We start from the raw sequence: 16,344 nt of genomic DNA on the forward strand, positions 1-16,344 counted from the left end.
CACAATAAAAGCAAATACTGATAGAATGTTTCCACATACTGGATTCCAGGCATCTTTATAACACCCAAAAATGGAGCCATATAGTGAAGGGCCTTGTAAGAAATACTAAGGATTTTGGCCTTAGTTCCAAGGAAAAAAGGGAAGCCTTTGAAAGATCTTCAGATAAAGAGTGGGAAAATATTTTAGAAAGATTAAGTAGCAGTACTGTTGCTCTGCTAACTAAAGAAGCAAGAACAGCCGCAGGAAGACTTGCACGATTATTCCCGTAGTCCAGGTGAGACGGAATGGCCGCCTAAAGGAGGATGAGGATGTGAGCGGAAGACGTCCTACGACAGGTCCCTCTTCCAACAGGTGGTTGTGAACGAACGTAGTAACCCAGAATATCCTCATGGAACAAATCCTGCACCACAATCTTTGGAATATTGCTCTCCTATACACCTGAGGCTGGCGCCTGAAATTGTCACATCTTCTGAAGACTTCTACATACACCTATGAGACCGTCTCAGCAATGAATACCGTAAATCATCACAAAGTAGTGTCGAAGTGTACAGGTGAATATGCCGCCCCTCCACCATGATGTTTGCAGCCCTTCCCCAGAAAGTCTGAGACAGAACACGTGCCAGCTTCTCTGAGAGGTGCCCGGACCCGCCATCCCCTCCTCATACTGACTCTATTCTCGGGATTTGACAGAGGACACATCCCACTGAAGGGCAGTATTATTTACGTTGATGTCCCCACTGGACTGTGAGCTCCTTCACTTTTATTCTTCACATTATCTCCCTCTAGCACAATGCCTGGTACACAGGGGAAATTCAGAGAAATGTTTACTGGGAGTCTTTGGTCATGAAACAGAGCAAGGCATGAGGCCATATGTAATAAGGAAATATTAAAAATACTTCAAATATAAATAGGATCGTGGTGCTAACCTATCAGGCACTCCTACCATTTGTGTGATTTAACTGTTTTTTTTATTTGTTTCCTCCAAATCCCATCTACCCTCTCTTCTAACTATTCCCCAAATTCTAAGTCAAGCATTTACTCAAGTAACTTAACCCTCAAATAACTCAAATGAAGAAGACAATATACACCCAATTATCTCATGATTATGGAGAGCAGATAAGCGGACAGAAGATACTCATCTGAAAAGTTAACAGTAAATCACAGGCACAATCCCAGGGATTTATTTGCCTTTCCATCTTTGTGCCCCTGTCCCGCAACACCATCCCCAGCCCCGCACGCGGAAGCAGGAACATGTCCAGCCAGACGTGTTAAGCAGGCACTGGAAATACAAAAACAAAATAAGCGATGGTTCCTGCTCTCAAGGATTTTATAGTCTAGCAGAGTAAAATTATGACCATGATAAGGCCGAGACGACTGAATGGGCTGTGGACTGAGCTCCCTGAGCAAAGCAGAGGCAGCCACCTCAGAGGTGCAGGGCAGGGGTGGGTGCAGGGAAGCCTCCTCTTGGAAGACACGTGTGGGCTGAGGCGTAAAGGATGAACACAAGTCCGAGCGGCAAAGTGGAGGATGGAGAGAGTATTTCAAGCAAAGGAACACCACATACAAAAATACAGACATGAGGAAACTTTCACTCAGAACAATTACGAAGCTCCCACCTTGAAGCAGCTGCTGTGCTACATGGTGGTGACAAGTGTGTGTGCTCTTGTGAGATGGATGGAGCGGTAAGTTTATCAATCTGCAAACGCTCAGGATGGCGAGAACAGGAAGGGGACACAGAATGAACCTAAGCCAAAGAGATGGTGAGTTCACAGTCACAGAAAGCCGTGCCACCCACAGGAACACCACCAGGTTTAACCTGAGAGAAATCAGTGTCCACTGAGAATGCCGAGCAGGGGAGGGATGTGATCGGAGAGCGAGCACTGGAGCGAGCGAATCTGTGAGGGGGCCCTACACTATGACGGAGGCAGCACAGAAAGCGAGAGCCTAATGCAGAGAGCTGGGAAGGAGGGGGAACAGACTTAAGGACAGAATGAGGACTCAAGTCACGAAAATGTTGATTTTGAGACACTTACAGAACTCCCAAATGCAAAATGATAATAGCGGCCATTTCGTCAGTGACCTTATGTGCCCGGTACCATGTTGAACCAGACGCATTATGTATGCATCGTATGATCACCAAAGTCATGACCACCGCAACACTACAACATCGCTTTTCGATAACCTGCCCCCCTGCAACACTGCAAAACTGGATAAAACTCAGGAAGTTGTGACTGCCTGCCATCCTTGACTCAACCCTTACTTTCATTTCTCTAACCTTATAATAAAGTAATCTTGCACTGGATATCACCAAAACTTGAGGGCCTCAGACAGACTGTCATGGAAGGATGTTCCTGTATTACCTTGTTACTGACTGGGAAACAAAGGCTCAGAGAGGTTGGCTAATTTGTCCAGAGTCCCACAATGAAGGAGTTGGGTGTGAGCCAAGATCTGTGTGACTACAAAGTCCCAGAAACGTAACCATTACAGCACACTGCCCATCTTGACACTGGGGTGGCAAAAGATGATGGGGCAGTTCTTCCCCAGGGATGGCGGCAGGTGCCTGGGCTGGGTAGGGATACTCAAAGAAAGTGAGAGCAAGATGGAAGAGGTGAGTGACAGCTCCCATAATAGCCCATATTCAGGGATAAACTCAGGAACAGGAATTCACAAAAATTCTGGGAAGCAGGAAAAGAAACATAAGGACACCAAAAGAGAAAAGTGCCATAAAAACCAAGGTGTTCCGGAAGGGCATGAGCAACAACGTCTAAACTTCAGGGAGATCAGATAAAACAATAAAAAAGGCCACTGGACTTAACAATAAAAAAAGTCATTAACTGGTGACCTCAGCCAGGCAATTTTCCTGGGAATCTAGCAGAAACAAAGATTTGTTTGCAATGATAATAGGTGACGAGGAGGCAGACCATAAGCCTATCCTACGCTTTCTAAAAGCCGGACCAGGAACGAATGCAAGAGGAATCAAAGTCTAGTTTGGTCTGTTTTTCCAAAAAAGGGGAAAACTGAAATTATGTTCAAAGCTAACAGTAAAGGGGCAGTAGAGGCAAACAATGAAAATACAAGCAATTACTTAGTATTTAGCTCAGGATTCTAAATGCAATACAAGTAAAACTATAAAGTAATAAGACAGATTTTATCCTAGGAATGAAATCAGAGAAGTACCCACTGCAGAGAAAAAAAAAAACACATTTCAATTCTAGGCAGCAGAACTTTCAAAACTGGGCCATCAGTTGTTACTGATAATCAGTAAACAGAAGTCTACAGCGCTCTGTCAGCAAAACAGCCACATAATCATCATTTAGAGCAAAAGAAAGATAAAATAATAAATAAAACATCATGTTGTATATGTGTGATGTTCCCTATCATAGGAAGGGAGCTCCCAGGGTAATACACCTAGAGGTAAACGACACGCAGGGGCCTCTCTTCTCCCACACTCACTAATGCCCTCCATCTGGCCCAGGCCACCAAAACATGGAATAACATATTTGACTGGTCACTTCAGAGAAGAACCTGCACAATCCCAAGAAGGTGGGCAGGGGCAGCCAGCGCGGGGCAGCCGGGTTCTCCCACACTGCCTATGTCTACACTAGTGAGCTAATCTGAGTGATTCTGGCTCAACAACAAAAGCAAGCTGCCTGACACCAGCCATGATCTCCAGTACCAGAATTATCAGGATGTCAGGGCAATGTGTCATGGTGATCTACTGGACTTCTCTCTGGGCATCTCTTCGCCAACTCATGTCTCAGAAAACCAAAGCAAGGGTGTCACTTACTGGGTCCTCATCAGCCTCCACATCATAATGCTCCCAAAATATTAAAACTGTTTAAGGCAACAAACGAATATCAAAAACTAATTTTGCCTGGCACTAACAGTACAAAAATAATAGGGAAGATGCCCAGGAGGCAGTTACCCATCTTTCACATGGCCAGATAAAATACTGAAAAGGCCAGAGGTCAGGATCACTAAATAATCATGAGAATGGTAACCTAAACTTAAAACTGAGATAAAGAAAAGTGACCTTGAAGACAATTTCTGGGAGAACCGAGCTACACATCATGTGTGACAGAAAGAGTCAACCCAACCCATCTATCGTACAGTCCAGAAAAATTAACCAAGAACCAGAGACGAAACAGTGCTTATGGTATAATCCCCAAAAAACAAATCAGAATCCACAGTAGATGAGGAAATGAAAAGACACACGAAGTAGGAAGACTCAACTTTATAAAAATGTCAAGTTATCTATGTAAATGCACAAATTTTACTCATTCCTAAAAATGTAACAACGGGTACCCCATCCACCTAAGGCCAGACAAACAAGTTGTGGCCATCCCCATGCCACAGGGTATCTGAAAAGTTCTGAGTAAAAGCGGTATTATTCTGCTGGACTTGTAACCTTTGTTCCTGATTTGGTTCCGAATAACTTGAATAACCAGGCTGATTTCCAAATCCATATCCACCTGAGAAACTATCAGCCATTAACAAGAACATTCTCTTCAAAAGGAAGAATACATCACACAGGGAGAAAGCAGGATCCAGTCAGACAACCTGGATGGATAAGAGTAGTCAAGGACACAGACACACACCCCGGTAACTAGCTGAGCTCATCTGTGCTACTATATGCCAGGATCCCCGTGGGAGCGGACGAGACCACAGAGGCCTGAGGCAGTGTCTGGGTGTGGGCAATCTTCTGGGTTTGGACCTGGGTTTGTTCAGTTTATAAAACTTCACTGAGCCTACATTTATGGTATGTGTACTTTTCTGTATGTGCATTATATCGCAATGTAAAGTTTTTATACAAGACTGTAATACAGATTTTGGAAAAATAAGGATTTCTAAAACTTTGGAGCACAGAACAGCAGTTATAGGAATCCAAGTTTAGACTCTCAAAAAGGCTACTTTGAAGATGACCATTCTGAGCTACGTGAATCATCTAGATAGTAGAAAAATCAACATCCACTTTCCAGCTCACAGTTACAGATCCCTATGGTTAACAGCACTGCACACTCATCTTCCCTTAGTCTCACCTGGGCTCATTCTTAGTTCGCCTCCCCCATCCCAACTCCTTTCACTTCTATTTAAATGAATAAAGATGTATAATGTATAATAAAGATGTATAATGTATAATGATGTATAATGATTTCCTTTACTCATTATCCTTCAAAAGAGAACAGCATATGCTATAAAAGACACAGTACAAAAAATACGCTTTATAACCTTAACTGATGGGACAAATCCAGAATTTTTCAGGCCAGTATCTAACTTAGAAAGAGTTCAGACAATGGTTTTATAAGAGAAAGGATGCTCGCAAAGTTGAAAGATTCTATTAAAATGAGACCCATGCTGGTCTTTCCCCCAGATCACTCTGTCTTTTCCTACAAAAAATTCTCAACAAAGGACACCCATCCTTTGCCAAGACCTCAAGAGTTCTCTTTCCTGACACTGCCATCAGTCTGCAGTCCCTGGAGCTGAGCCAGAACAGCCACAAAAAACTCTGGAGGACTGGGTGGTGTGGGCGACACAAGGCTGGCAGGTGTAAGCCCTGAGCTCCAGGCACACATGACCTTCTGACCTTTGAACCAAACTTCTTTCCCTCCTTCCTCTGTGCAATCCAACCAGTAACAACCAGTAGTGAGCTGTGCTCACTACTACATGGGCTACGAGACATGAGACTGAGGGTTCACATGAGAAAGGAAATGGGAAAGCATTACAAAGCTGTGTAAGGGACACCTGGGTGGCTCAGTCCGTTAAGTGTCTGCCTTCAGCTCAGATCATGATCCCAGCAACCTGGGATCAAGTCCCATATTGGGCACCTTGCTCAGCGGGGAGCCTGCCTCTCCCTCTGCTTGCTACTCCCCCTACTTGTGCTCTCTCATTCTTCCCCTCACTGACAAATAAATAAAATATTTAAAAAAAAAAAAAAAAAAAGCTGTGTAAGAAATTACCACAAATGGTAATTTATGGTGACAGGAGAGGTTTTGAAATGCAATACCACCCTTGGATTCTTTTATATGTCCAAATCTAGCACTGAAATGCCTTAAAATATAACAATTACATTAGGTTAAACCATCTGAAATTGTTGACTTATAGGTTTAGAATGGTAACTTTCGGTAATTTCCTACTGGTTCAACTTCACAGAAAACTTATAAAAACTATTTATACTTTTAGCAATAGGTTTATTTAAAAAACAAAACAAAACAAAAAACCTAAGCAACTATAATACCTCGGGTTTGGGCAGCTTCCTTTAAAGCAGCTATAAGGTGAGGCTTCAAGTTATCCAAAATGAACCTTCCTTCAAGACCTGGGAAAAGGGACCTAAAAAGTGAAAGAAACACAGCAATTGTAACCTTCTAACAATTCTAAGATAAGAGAAATTCAATTACATAATTTCATTTCAGTTAAATGTACTACTTTATATAAATTATAATGCACATACCAAATCACACTGCAATACTTTTTGATCGAATACTATCTAGGCATCCCTTTAAAACACGGTGGCATCATGCGCCATAGCCAAGTCCAGAATAGTCTAAACATCTTAGAATGAAATTAACTTTATTTTCTGAGATTCATACACATCCTCATTTATAAAGAGTTCCTTAATGCGCTGTTCTCATTAAATTCAATTTCATCAAAATAATTTATTATCAACTCAATCTAACTTCGTTATTAGTGCTTTAGAACCCTTGTTTTCAGTGTCCTGTTATGAGATATCCAAGAGAAATGACTGCTCGATAACTTTTAGGCTGACCAACATCTGAATGCTTTCTCACTTGAGAATATAAAAATACACCCTTTCATAGTTTAACAAAGTATTTCTGCGAAAGTCTTCCTGACTATAGCTCTACCCTGATGGCGACTAATGGATTTCACAGTAAAGGACTCTAGATGTACGTGGGGGTGGGGGGAGGGAACAGTGCGGCAGAAGTGTGAGCTCTACCTTGGATAGTCTTCTGAGGTAATATAAATAACATCTTGATCTGATACAGATGAGGAGAAGGGCACAAAATTTCCGTTTTGTAAAGGTAGCAGCTCCAACCCCAGCAGTTCACTGTAGGCTTGGTCAGAAAGCACAAATTCCAGAAGGTGAAGCTTGTCTTGGGCATCACCTGGTTGCACAGACTTCCTCAGCACCTGCCGCACCCACGCAGGCGTCACCTTCCTCACGGGCTTGGCGCTGGAGGCAGCGAGCTGAACGGCAGCAGCAAGATTGGCGGGTACCTTGACAATCTGCTTCCCTGAGCTCTGGAGGTAGCTGAGCACGGTTTTTGTGTATTCCAAACTTTCATCCAGTTCTGAGAAGTAGGCCTCCTCCAACTTGACCCAGTGGTTGCTAATGGAATACAGGACCGCGTTCTGGAACAGCTCGTTAAACAGAGGCTCCAACACCGGCTGCCAGTGCACCTTGACTTTGTTCGCATCGGGCCAAAGCTTATAGATGATGTCAACCGACAAGGGAAAATCAGAGCTCCTTTCTGTCTCCAGACGTTTTATGGAATCTAAGATCAGAGTCGCGTAGGCTTTAGGGACAACATTCACAACCAGAAATTCATTCCACAAGGCTGCCGGGTCTCTCCACTGGTCCAGCTCTCGCCACTTGATGCTTCTGCGATTGTCAGTCAGGCCAAAAAACCCGCTGATGTGAATTGGGAGGCCCGTTTTGCTTTCCTCACCTGGCGGCAAAGGAAGAAAGCAGAAGGCTTTTCCTGAGAAATCGGCTGTTGCTCCTTTTTCTTCATCATCTCTTGATAAAGACATGGCTATTCCAATGATTGGGACAAATTTCAATTCATCAGCTAAAGAATCAAGTTTACCACTAATCCCTCGCCCACCCACACTGTTACACACCAGCCAGGAGGTTTTTTGTGCGTCCTTAGTACTCTCATCTTCTAAAACTATATTTATATGATATGTTACACAGGTTATGCTATTGCTTGGAATCTTTTTACAATAGTTACTTATAGCAGTTTCCAGAATCTTTACAGAATTGGGCCGCTCGTGCTTCAGGGCCTTATTCTCACTAGCAGTTACCCTAAATACCAGTCTCTCGGTTCCATCGGCCTCTCGGACATGTAAGGAAACATCCTGCACACTTTTCAGGAAGAGCAGCACTGTGTCCGCATCTGCCCTGAACGAGTCAAACAGCTCAAGGACCTTCTGCTTATTGTAGAGATTACTACTAAGCTGGGAAGGTTGTAGGCGAAGAGGGAAACGGAAAAACGTTCCTGGAAAATTGGCATTTACAAACGTTTCCTTGGTGCTTCCAAAAATGCCAATAAATGGAGCAAACTGGTCTGAAAGTTCACTAATTTCTTTGCTGTCATCTTTGAGATTCCAACACTGGCCTGATTCATGTGGACCAAAAAGCGTTTGATGAGGGTCTAGCATCCCAATCTGGTCACCACTAAATATGCAAGGAACATCTGTAAAGAAAATTTCGACAGTCATGATCAACTCTGAAATTTAACACACAATTATAATTACAATGTACAATTACTATCAAAATATTTTAAGTGGAAAAGCACAAACCATAAAGTGACTCTAACACAGCTTTATCTAAGAACAAACTAAATTTAGCTCAGGAATTTAATTCTCTGAACATGAAATCTAATGATTTCTCTTTTGATTCATTAAGTACCAGGCAGAGAAACTTCAGATGATTACTATGAAAACGTAAGAGAAATCTTCAAACACCTACTACACAATCAACATATGTGAAAGATATTTATACTCAGCCCCCACAGCCACCTGAACCCAATTATACAAAAATGTACATCCTATGCTCAAAATACACATTCCCACCACAGAGTCTCTGAAAGTGGGGGAGGGAAAGGACAGTGCAGGTGACACCCCCACGTGTTACCCAGTGAGCCAAGGCCCCGGGATACGTCTATAAGCAGCCCCCTGGTTTACTACCATCCCGTGCCTCTCATGCTGAGCACACCTCACCACACGGAACCCAAGCACAGTGCCCTGGGAGACATATTTTTTATACAGCAACTATTTCAACTGTTTCTCAACCACAGACAATACTACTTTGACAGAGGCAGAAAACTAGGTACATCAGATGCTCTGTACTTAGAGAAATTCTTCAACGCAGTGCCTTTCTATGGACTTCCTGAGAGTAATTTTCACATGGTCTGCCTCACCTGCTGACTTTCACACCTAACCCTCACACAAGATGCACCTTCATATTCACAGTCATCAACAGCAGCCTGTGCTGTCACAACCACGGCCTCCTAAACTTCCAGGTATTTTAAGTAGGAAATAAGAGGTCCACCAACCCAGCTGCTAAATCCATCAACAATGCGATGGGATGGCACTCCCGTCTGCACTCCAGTTACTAAAATTATGTCAGAGATTCCGGATAGTTGTAAAGCATAACGTATGACCTTTGCAAATCCCCAGATTACAGCACAGCATTCCAGTTAATGCTGTCCCACAGAAGCATGCTCATTCACGAACCGTGAACAAACCCACAGTGCTACGCGGATGTGGCAGTCAGCTAGACTCCCCAACTAAACAATTCGTTCCTGTAGGACACTCTCCACGCTTATGCGCGGGTTTAAAACTTCCACATGTCACAGACCTGAGGGGTAACTCATCAATGGTTGAACACACCAGTGCTAACATTCATGTATAATTGTTACATAACACTGCGAGATGGAATTTAATATATGATTTACATTCCACAATATATTATAATAATACAAATGCAATAAAAAATAGAAGCTTACAAAACTGGGCTACAGTGACCCAACACCCCACTTGCCAGTCCCAATTCAGGCTAGAGGTTTGAGAACAATACCACCCTCTTCTCTGAAGAGTGTTCCAGTGTGAACAATAAGTTATATGGTTTCCCTAGCTATAGCTACAGCTCTGCTAGCTAGCTCATTCTGCCCTCCTGCAAGTTCAAAATGCAAACAGAGTATGAAACTAAACCATAGCAAGTGCCAATTCCATTAAAAAAAACTTTTTAGCACAAACTGCAGTAAATTCTGAGAGCTTTGACTATGGAAGATACATCTACTCTTAGAGACGTCTACACGAAGAGTTTAAAGTACTTCCTATTGTAACCACAAACCAGAATCCTCATATTCTTTCTAGATTCAAAATGTGATTTCAAAGTAATCTTTGAAATACTCAAAGGTTTAAGAAGAGCAAAATTTTTATCAGGAAAATGTTAAGAAATCAGAATCAAAGATCTTCACTTTGTTATTCAATTCTACTGAATATTATACTTTCCTCTTCAATCTCCTAATATTTAAAAATAGGTACAAGAAAATCTGTGAAAATGCTTTTGTCTGACTCAAAGATAGTCAGTGTAAAACTTTTTAGAGTAGTAACAATTTATGCAGGTATTTTAAGAACTACAGTTCAAACCTCACGTAAAATGACTAAATATGTAATATTACACTGAACCCACCAGATCACAGAATTAATTTTCAACATCACATGATGAGGCTCTGGTGTACCGACCATAATAACTTTAGAAAACATGGATAGGTCACTGGCATACTTCTTACCGCCATCAGGAAATTTGAAAAAGATGCCTTTTAAAAGTACCACCTCCAAAGTTAACTAAGTAAATTACAAAATATAGGTTAAAATAATTTTCATGACCATGACCCCAAAACCAAATACTATACCTGTTATATGATAGACAGAATTAAACCCAATTCCGAATCTTCCAACCTTCAGGGGGTCGTCCTTTTTCCTGCTCCTGGCTATTTCCTGAATGCCGTGCCAGTCCTCTGGTGTGAAAACTGCATTGTTGTACACATACAGAGCTGGCCCTGGGTGGTAAAGCACACAAGCAATATTCAGAAAGAAGTAAGGCATGGTGTTCAGGCCTCTGCCAAGAGCTTCCGCCACATAAAACTGCTTATTCCATGGGCAGATGGAAAGAAGTGAATGGATGGGGCGCCTGGGGGGCTCAGTGGGTTAAAGCCTCTGCCTACAGCTCAGGTCATGATCTCAGGGTCCTGGGATCGAGCCCCGCATCGGCCTCTCTGCTCAGCGGGGAGCCTGCTTCCCCCTCTCTCTCTGCCTGCCTCTCTGCCTACTTGTGATCTCTGCCAAATAAATAAATAAAATCTTCAAAAAAAAAAAAAAAGTGAATGGAATGACTGAATTCTGCAAAATAATTCTGATTTTCACAATAAAAGTAAAAACACAAGCTAATGGTAAAAATAACTAGCAGGGGAAAAAATTATTGCTGGCCAAAACTCCAAAAAGGGAAAATTAAGAATGTTATGATACTTAACACATCCAAACCACAGAGCCAACAAGGAAGTTAATCAGAGTATACTATTACTTGACAAAACTTGCTCCTAAATGGTAGATTTAAATCATTTTGTAAATGGGATAACCTATAAAAGTACTAAGGAGACTTGTTATCTAAAAACAAACCTTGTTAAGGGGCACCTGGGTGGCTCAGTAGTTAAGCGTCTGCCTTCCCAGGGTCCTGGGATCAAGCCCTGAATCCTGCTCCCTGCTCAGCGGGAAGCCTGCTTCTCCCTCTTCCACTCCCCCTGCTTGTGATCCCTCTCTTGCTGTCTCTATCAAATAAATAAAATCTTTAAAAAAAAAAAAACAAACCTTGTTAATACATTATTTCATAAGAAGAAAAATAATCCTTTAGTCATGTTAATAATCACCTTGTTTGTTTCTGTTTTTGTCAGCCTCTGGAATTTTCTATATGAGGGATTATCTGAATAACTAAAACAATCATTCATGTGACAAATTTTAAAATCAACACTTCAGAATAATAGTACCCTGTCTTCAAAGTCATTCTTTTACTTTTTTGTTTTTTTTAAGATTTTATTTATTTATTTGACAGAGATCACAAGCAGGCAGAGAGGCAGGCGGCGGTGGGCGGGGGGAGCAGGCTCCCTGGTGAGCAGAGAGCCCAATGTGGGGCTCGATCCCAGGACTCTAGGATTGTGACCTGAGTTAAAGGCAGAGGCTTAACACACTGAGCCATCTAGGTGCCCCCAAAGTAGTTCTTTTAAAAGGTTAGCTTTATAATTCAAAATGTTTGAATTTATAATGTGAATTTATCATTCAAAGCATTTTTGGAACACTGCTTTTTTAAACTTCAGAATTTGAAAGAATTCAAACTTTCTTTGAATATATTCAACTATAGTTAATTCGTCATACTTAAAAATAATTAACAAAGTGCAAAGATATCTTAAGTGCATAGCTTAAGAAAGTCTTTCAAAGCAAACAAACCTGTAGAACCTCCATCCAAATGAACACAGAGAACGTTCCAGCACCCCCAAAAGCCTCCTTCACAGGCCTATAAATTCAAGATATGGGGATGCTGACCATTGCTTGTTTTACAAAAATGGACTGCTGCTGTAATAGTCTAAGACTGCCAAGGCCTTTCCAAGGAAGAGGACACAGGGGCTGAAGTGGACTCTGGATTTCAGACTCAGCTCTACTGTTACCAACTCAGAACTTCGGGCAAACGAAAGCCTTTAAGGTTCAGTGTCCTCGTCTGCTCGTCTGTCAAATAAGGATGAGAAAAGTATCGCCTTACAAAGGAGTGTGGAGGCTCAAATGAACAATACAAATTAGGGACCAGCACAATGCCTGCAGCAGAGTAAACCCCGAAACAATCAGATCCTGTGATTGCTGTAATCATTAGTAGTGTATGTCATGTCAAGTATTTATGATCAACAAAATACTAACACAGGAATCTTAATAAAGTAAGTATCTTAATCGCCAACAGCTAACTCTAGCTGGCCTGAAAGAGCATCTCATGAACAGTGTCTAGTTCTGCCTATTCCAAATATCCATTAAAAATACCTGTGAAGGCACAGAAACCGGGACCACAAAACCTCACAACACTGAACACCGGGACTGAGTGAGCCTCTGCCAGAATCCAGAAAGAACTTGCACAAGTAGAAGGTCTATGGAAGGGAATTATTAGTCCAGGAGGGAGGGACGCCTGGGTGGCTCAGTGGGTTAAGCGGCTGCCTTCAGCTCAGGTCATGATCCCAGCATCCTGGCATCGGGTCCCACATCGGGCTCCTTGCTCAGCAGGGAGCCTGCTTCTCCCTCTGCCACTCTGTCTGCCTGTGCTCACCCCCTCTCTCTCTCTCTAACAAAAAAAGAAAAAAAATCTAAAAAAAAAAAAAAAAAAAAAAAGTCCAGTGGGGAGCACACCACATAACCCTGGCAGGAGCAAAGCAGAGCTGCCAGCCTGGAGGAAGACCTCCCTTCCTTGCCACTGTCAACCCAAAATCCCCTGTGGCCCAGCTGCTTCTAGAAAATACCTGCCAAGATAGAAAACAGATGTATGTTCTTACGAATTCATACAAAGCAGTGCTTCACACGGAAAGGAATTTCCTCCTCACAACCTCACTGTCCAAGGTTTACTGTCTCCCATTGGACCCATCAGTGAGCTCCTAGAAGGAAGGACACAGGCGACATAAACTCCTGTTTGTGGAACTGCCCTGTGTGCCAGTCTCTGGAGTGTGCCTGACACACGTGCACGGCAGCCTACAGGGCACACTTGCCTGACACATGTGTACACGGCCTTCCGCAGCGTGCCTCACACACAGGCTAGCCTGTGGCTGAACCAGGCAGCGCTCAGATGAGCCCACCACAGCCAGCAGACAACTGCGCACGGCAGCTCGATGCATCACTCTTTACTGGCTTCTGTACTGAGCAGGCGTAATCCAGTTCTTAGTTCAGATTTTAATCATGTTCTTATCTGATTACCCTCATCCTGGAATAATACTCATCCAGGAGATTTAATCTTGAATCTCACTGAATCTCCACCTCTACCTTGAAGGTCAATTTTAAAATACCCCAATCCACCCTGATTGAAAAGGTAGGTGCCTCTTCCTTCTGAGAGTGAAATAACAAAAGAATAAACTTCTTTGGAGAATTTTCTCGTACAGGAGATAGTTATCTGGGAAGGAAAGGTGAGAAGCAGGCCTGCAATCAACTTTCTCCTTTGGAAAGGTTATAGGGAGAGAGAGAGAACCCAGCCCAATCTCCTTGTAAACATGCCGAGGACAGATCTCTGGGCAAACACACTAACACTATCTGCTAGTAGGAGTCTAGTAGATGCATTCAGCATTTGCTTATTATAACTAAACCTGGAATTTACAGATTTAGGGGAACGAGTCATAAGCTATTTAATTATCAGAGAAAAATGTGAATATGTTTTATCACTGAAATAGCTCCTTTCATGTAGGCAATGGCCTGCGTGCATCACTGAGAGGCCACTCCTGCTCAATGTAGGCCCAGATGTGTCCAGCACAGCATGAATGGACCTAACAGGAAGTGCTGGGAGTCTTCTCCACACTTCCTTCACTGTTTCTATTAACTACATTCTTGAAATCCTAACTGGGATGAAAATGGGTGAGAACTCCCCATTTCTATGCACCTGATTTGACAGATTGAGACTTCTGTCATCTGATTATATAAAAAAGAACAAAAACAAGGTGCACTGAAAAGTTCTCATTTGCAAAATTAACTATCAATAACGGAAAACAAAACTAATATCCAAGAAGATGATACCAGCTAAGAAAACAACAACATCTGAACATAAGAGAAAGACATTCTCAAATACCCAAGAGCATGCAGGGTCCTTAACAAATATTTGTTAAATAAAGGTATCAAAGATCATTTCTCCCTATTTTTATGTGTCCAAGTTTATTTTAGGAATGTAGGCATTCCTGATACTTAGAGGTAGACTCTGATAATCAAGAGTCTACCTCTAAGTATACAGCCAACCCTCGAGCAACACAGGTTTGAACTGCACGGATTACACATGATTTTCTTTGATAACCGCTGTAAATGTACTTTCTTTCTGTTGTGATTTTCTTAACATTATTTTCCCCTCTAATTTATTTATTTTGGAATCATATAGTATATAATACATATAGCATACAAAATATGTGTTAATTGACTATGCTATGGATAAGATGCTTCTGGTCAATATTCAGCTGTTAGGAGTTAAGTTTTGGGGGAGTCAGAAGTTATACACAGATTTTTGACTGCAAGGGGCTCATTCTTCCAGGGTCAACTGTACTTACAAATAAATTCAGTCAAATAATCATGTTCCAAATACTTTTTTTAAACAAGGTAAACTCAAGGCTAGAAGCAAAAAATCCTAGACCTTAGGTAGGAGTTTGAAGCAAAACACTTCTAGGATCTCCTCACACTGTCACCTTTATGGCTCTATGGTACACACATAATAATATCAATGTGACACCAGACATAAAATTTTCACACAGATGAACCCATTTAATCCACAAAATAACTTAGAGGCAGGGATGCATGGGAGGCTCACTTGATTAAGCATCTGCCTTCCGCTCAGGTCAAGATCTCAGGGTCCTAGAATGGAGCCCCATGTTGGGCTCCCTGCTCAGTGATGAGTCGGCTTCTCCCTCTCCCTCTGTACTTGCTCATGCTCTCTCTCAAATAAATAAATAAATAAAACTTAAAGAAAAAAATAACTTAGAGGCAGATTTTGTCCTTATAACCATTTATAGGCAAGTGGGCTGAAATTAAGCAGGGCCAGGCCATCTGCTTCATTATGGTGAGTAAATATGAGGACTGGAGTGGTCATTGGGCAAACGGGTACCCAGTGGAGACATGATCTGTGGTGGGCCCATGCAGGACCAGGACCTGAACAAGAGCCTCCTGTCCACACCTGCTATCTTTCAACAACAGTCACAATAAACCAGGGAATCTGAGAACCTGATACTCCTCTCATAAAACTGGATGACAGTAGAGAGACGGCCAGCCCCATCACCAAGGCAGGACAGGTCTGGGCTACAATGGCAGCCTTCTGGTGCGTTACATCTCACTGTCTTCAGACAAAGAAGTACAACTTGCCTATCACAAATCTGACCAAGAACAAATATATCAGCTGTAATAAATGTTAAATATATACTGTTTAAAGAATTTAACAATTAATGTTGATATTCTCCTAAATCGTAAAACATATTTTCAAATCTATATGACTTACATCTCTTTAAAAGTCTGTTCAGGGAAGTTTGACTCAATTGTTCTTATTTTCAATACCGTCCATTGTTTTTAGTCATACTATTATATATAATCATATCTAGTTGTTCATACATATCATCCTATTGACTTTTAAGGTGCACTAAAAGTTATGAACATAGTACACAGCATATCACAAAGTAGGACGGAGGTATCCAGAGTTGACCGGTATGGTTCTCTTACTTTCCTTGCACTGTCCTTATTCCATTGTCTCCTCTAACCCTTCTTCCCAAACCACATCAAAACACCTAACAGTAGAAAACAAGACTTCTTTCTAAATCCAGAGAACTGTTACATATGTGG

The 16,344-nt window shown here is 42.0% G+C and overlaps 1 protein-coding gene across 4 annotated transcripts in view; it reads right to left on the reverse strand.

Annotated features, from left to right (window-relative positions):
- Nucleotides 1-16,344, reverse strand: part of SACS (sacsin molecular chaperone) — a 94,269-nt gene that overhangs the window by 18,271 nt on the left and 59,654 nt on the right. For all 4 annotated transcript variants that reach the window (XM_059378272.1, XM_059378274.1, XM_059378271.1 and 1 more), the window contains 3 exons: nt 10,662-10,808; nt 6,953-8,435; nt 6,236-6,327 (listed from right to left, as the gene is read on the reverse strand). In XM_059378272.1, coding sequence (XP_059234255.1) covers nt 6,236-6,327; nt 6,953-8,435; nt 10,662-10,808 — 1,722 coding nt within the window. The remainder of the gene's footprint in view (nt 1-6,235; nt 6,328-6,952; nt 8,436-10,661; nt 10,809-16,344) is intronic.

The sequence above is a fragment of the Mustela nigripes genome, chromosome 15 (assembly GCF_022355385.1).
Source record: "Mustela nigripes isolate SB6536 chromosome 15, MUSNIG.SB6536, whole genome shotgun sequence".
In the NCBI taxonomy this organism is placed as follows: domain Eukaryota; kingdom Metazoa; phylum Chordata; class Mammalia; order Carnivora; family Mustelidae; genus Mustela; species Mustela nigripes.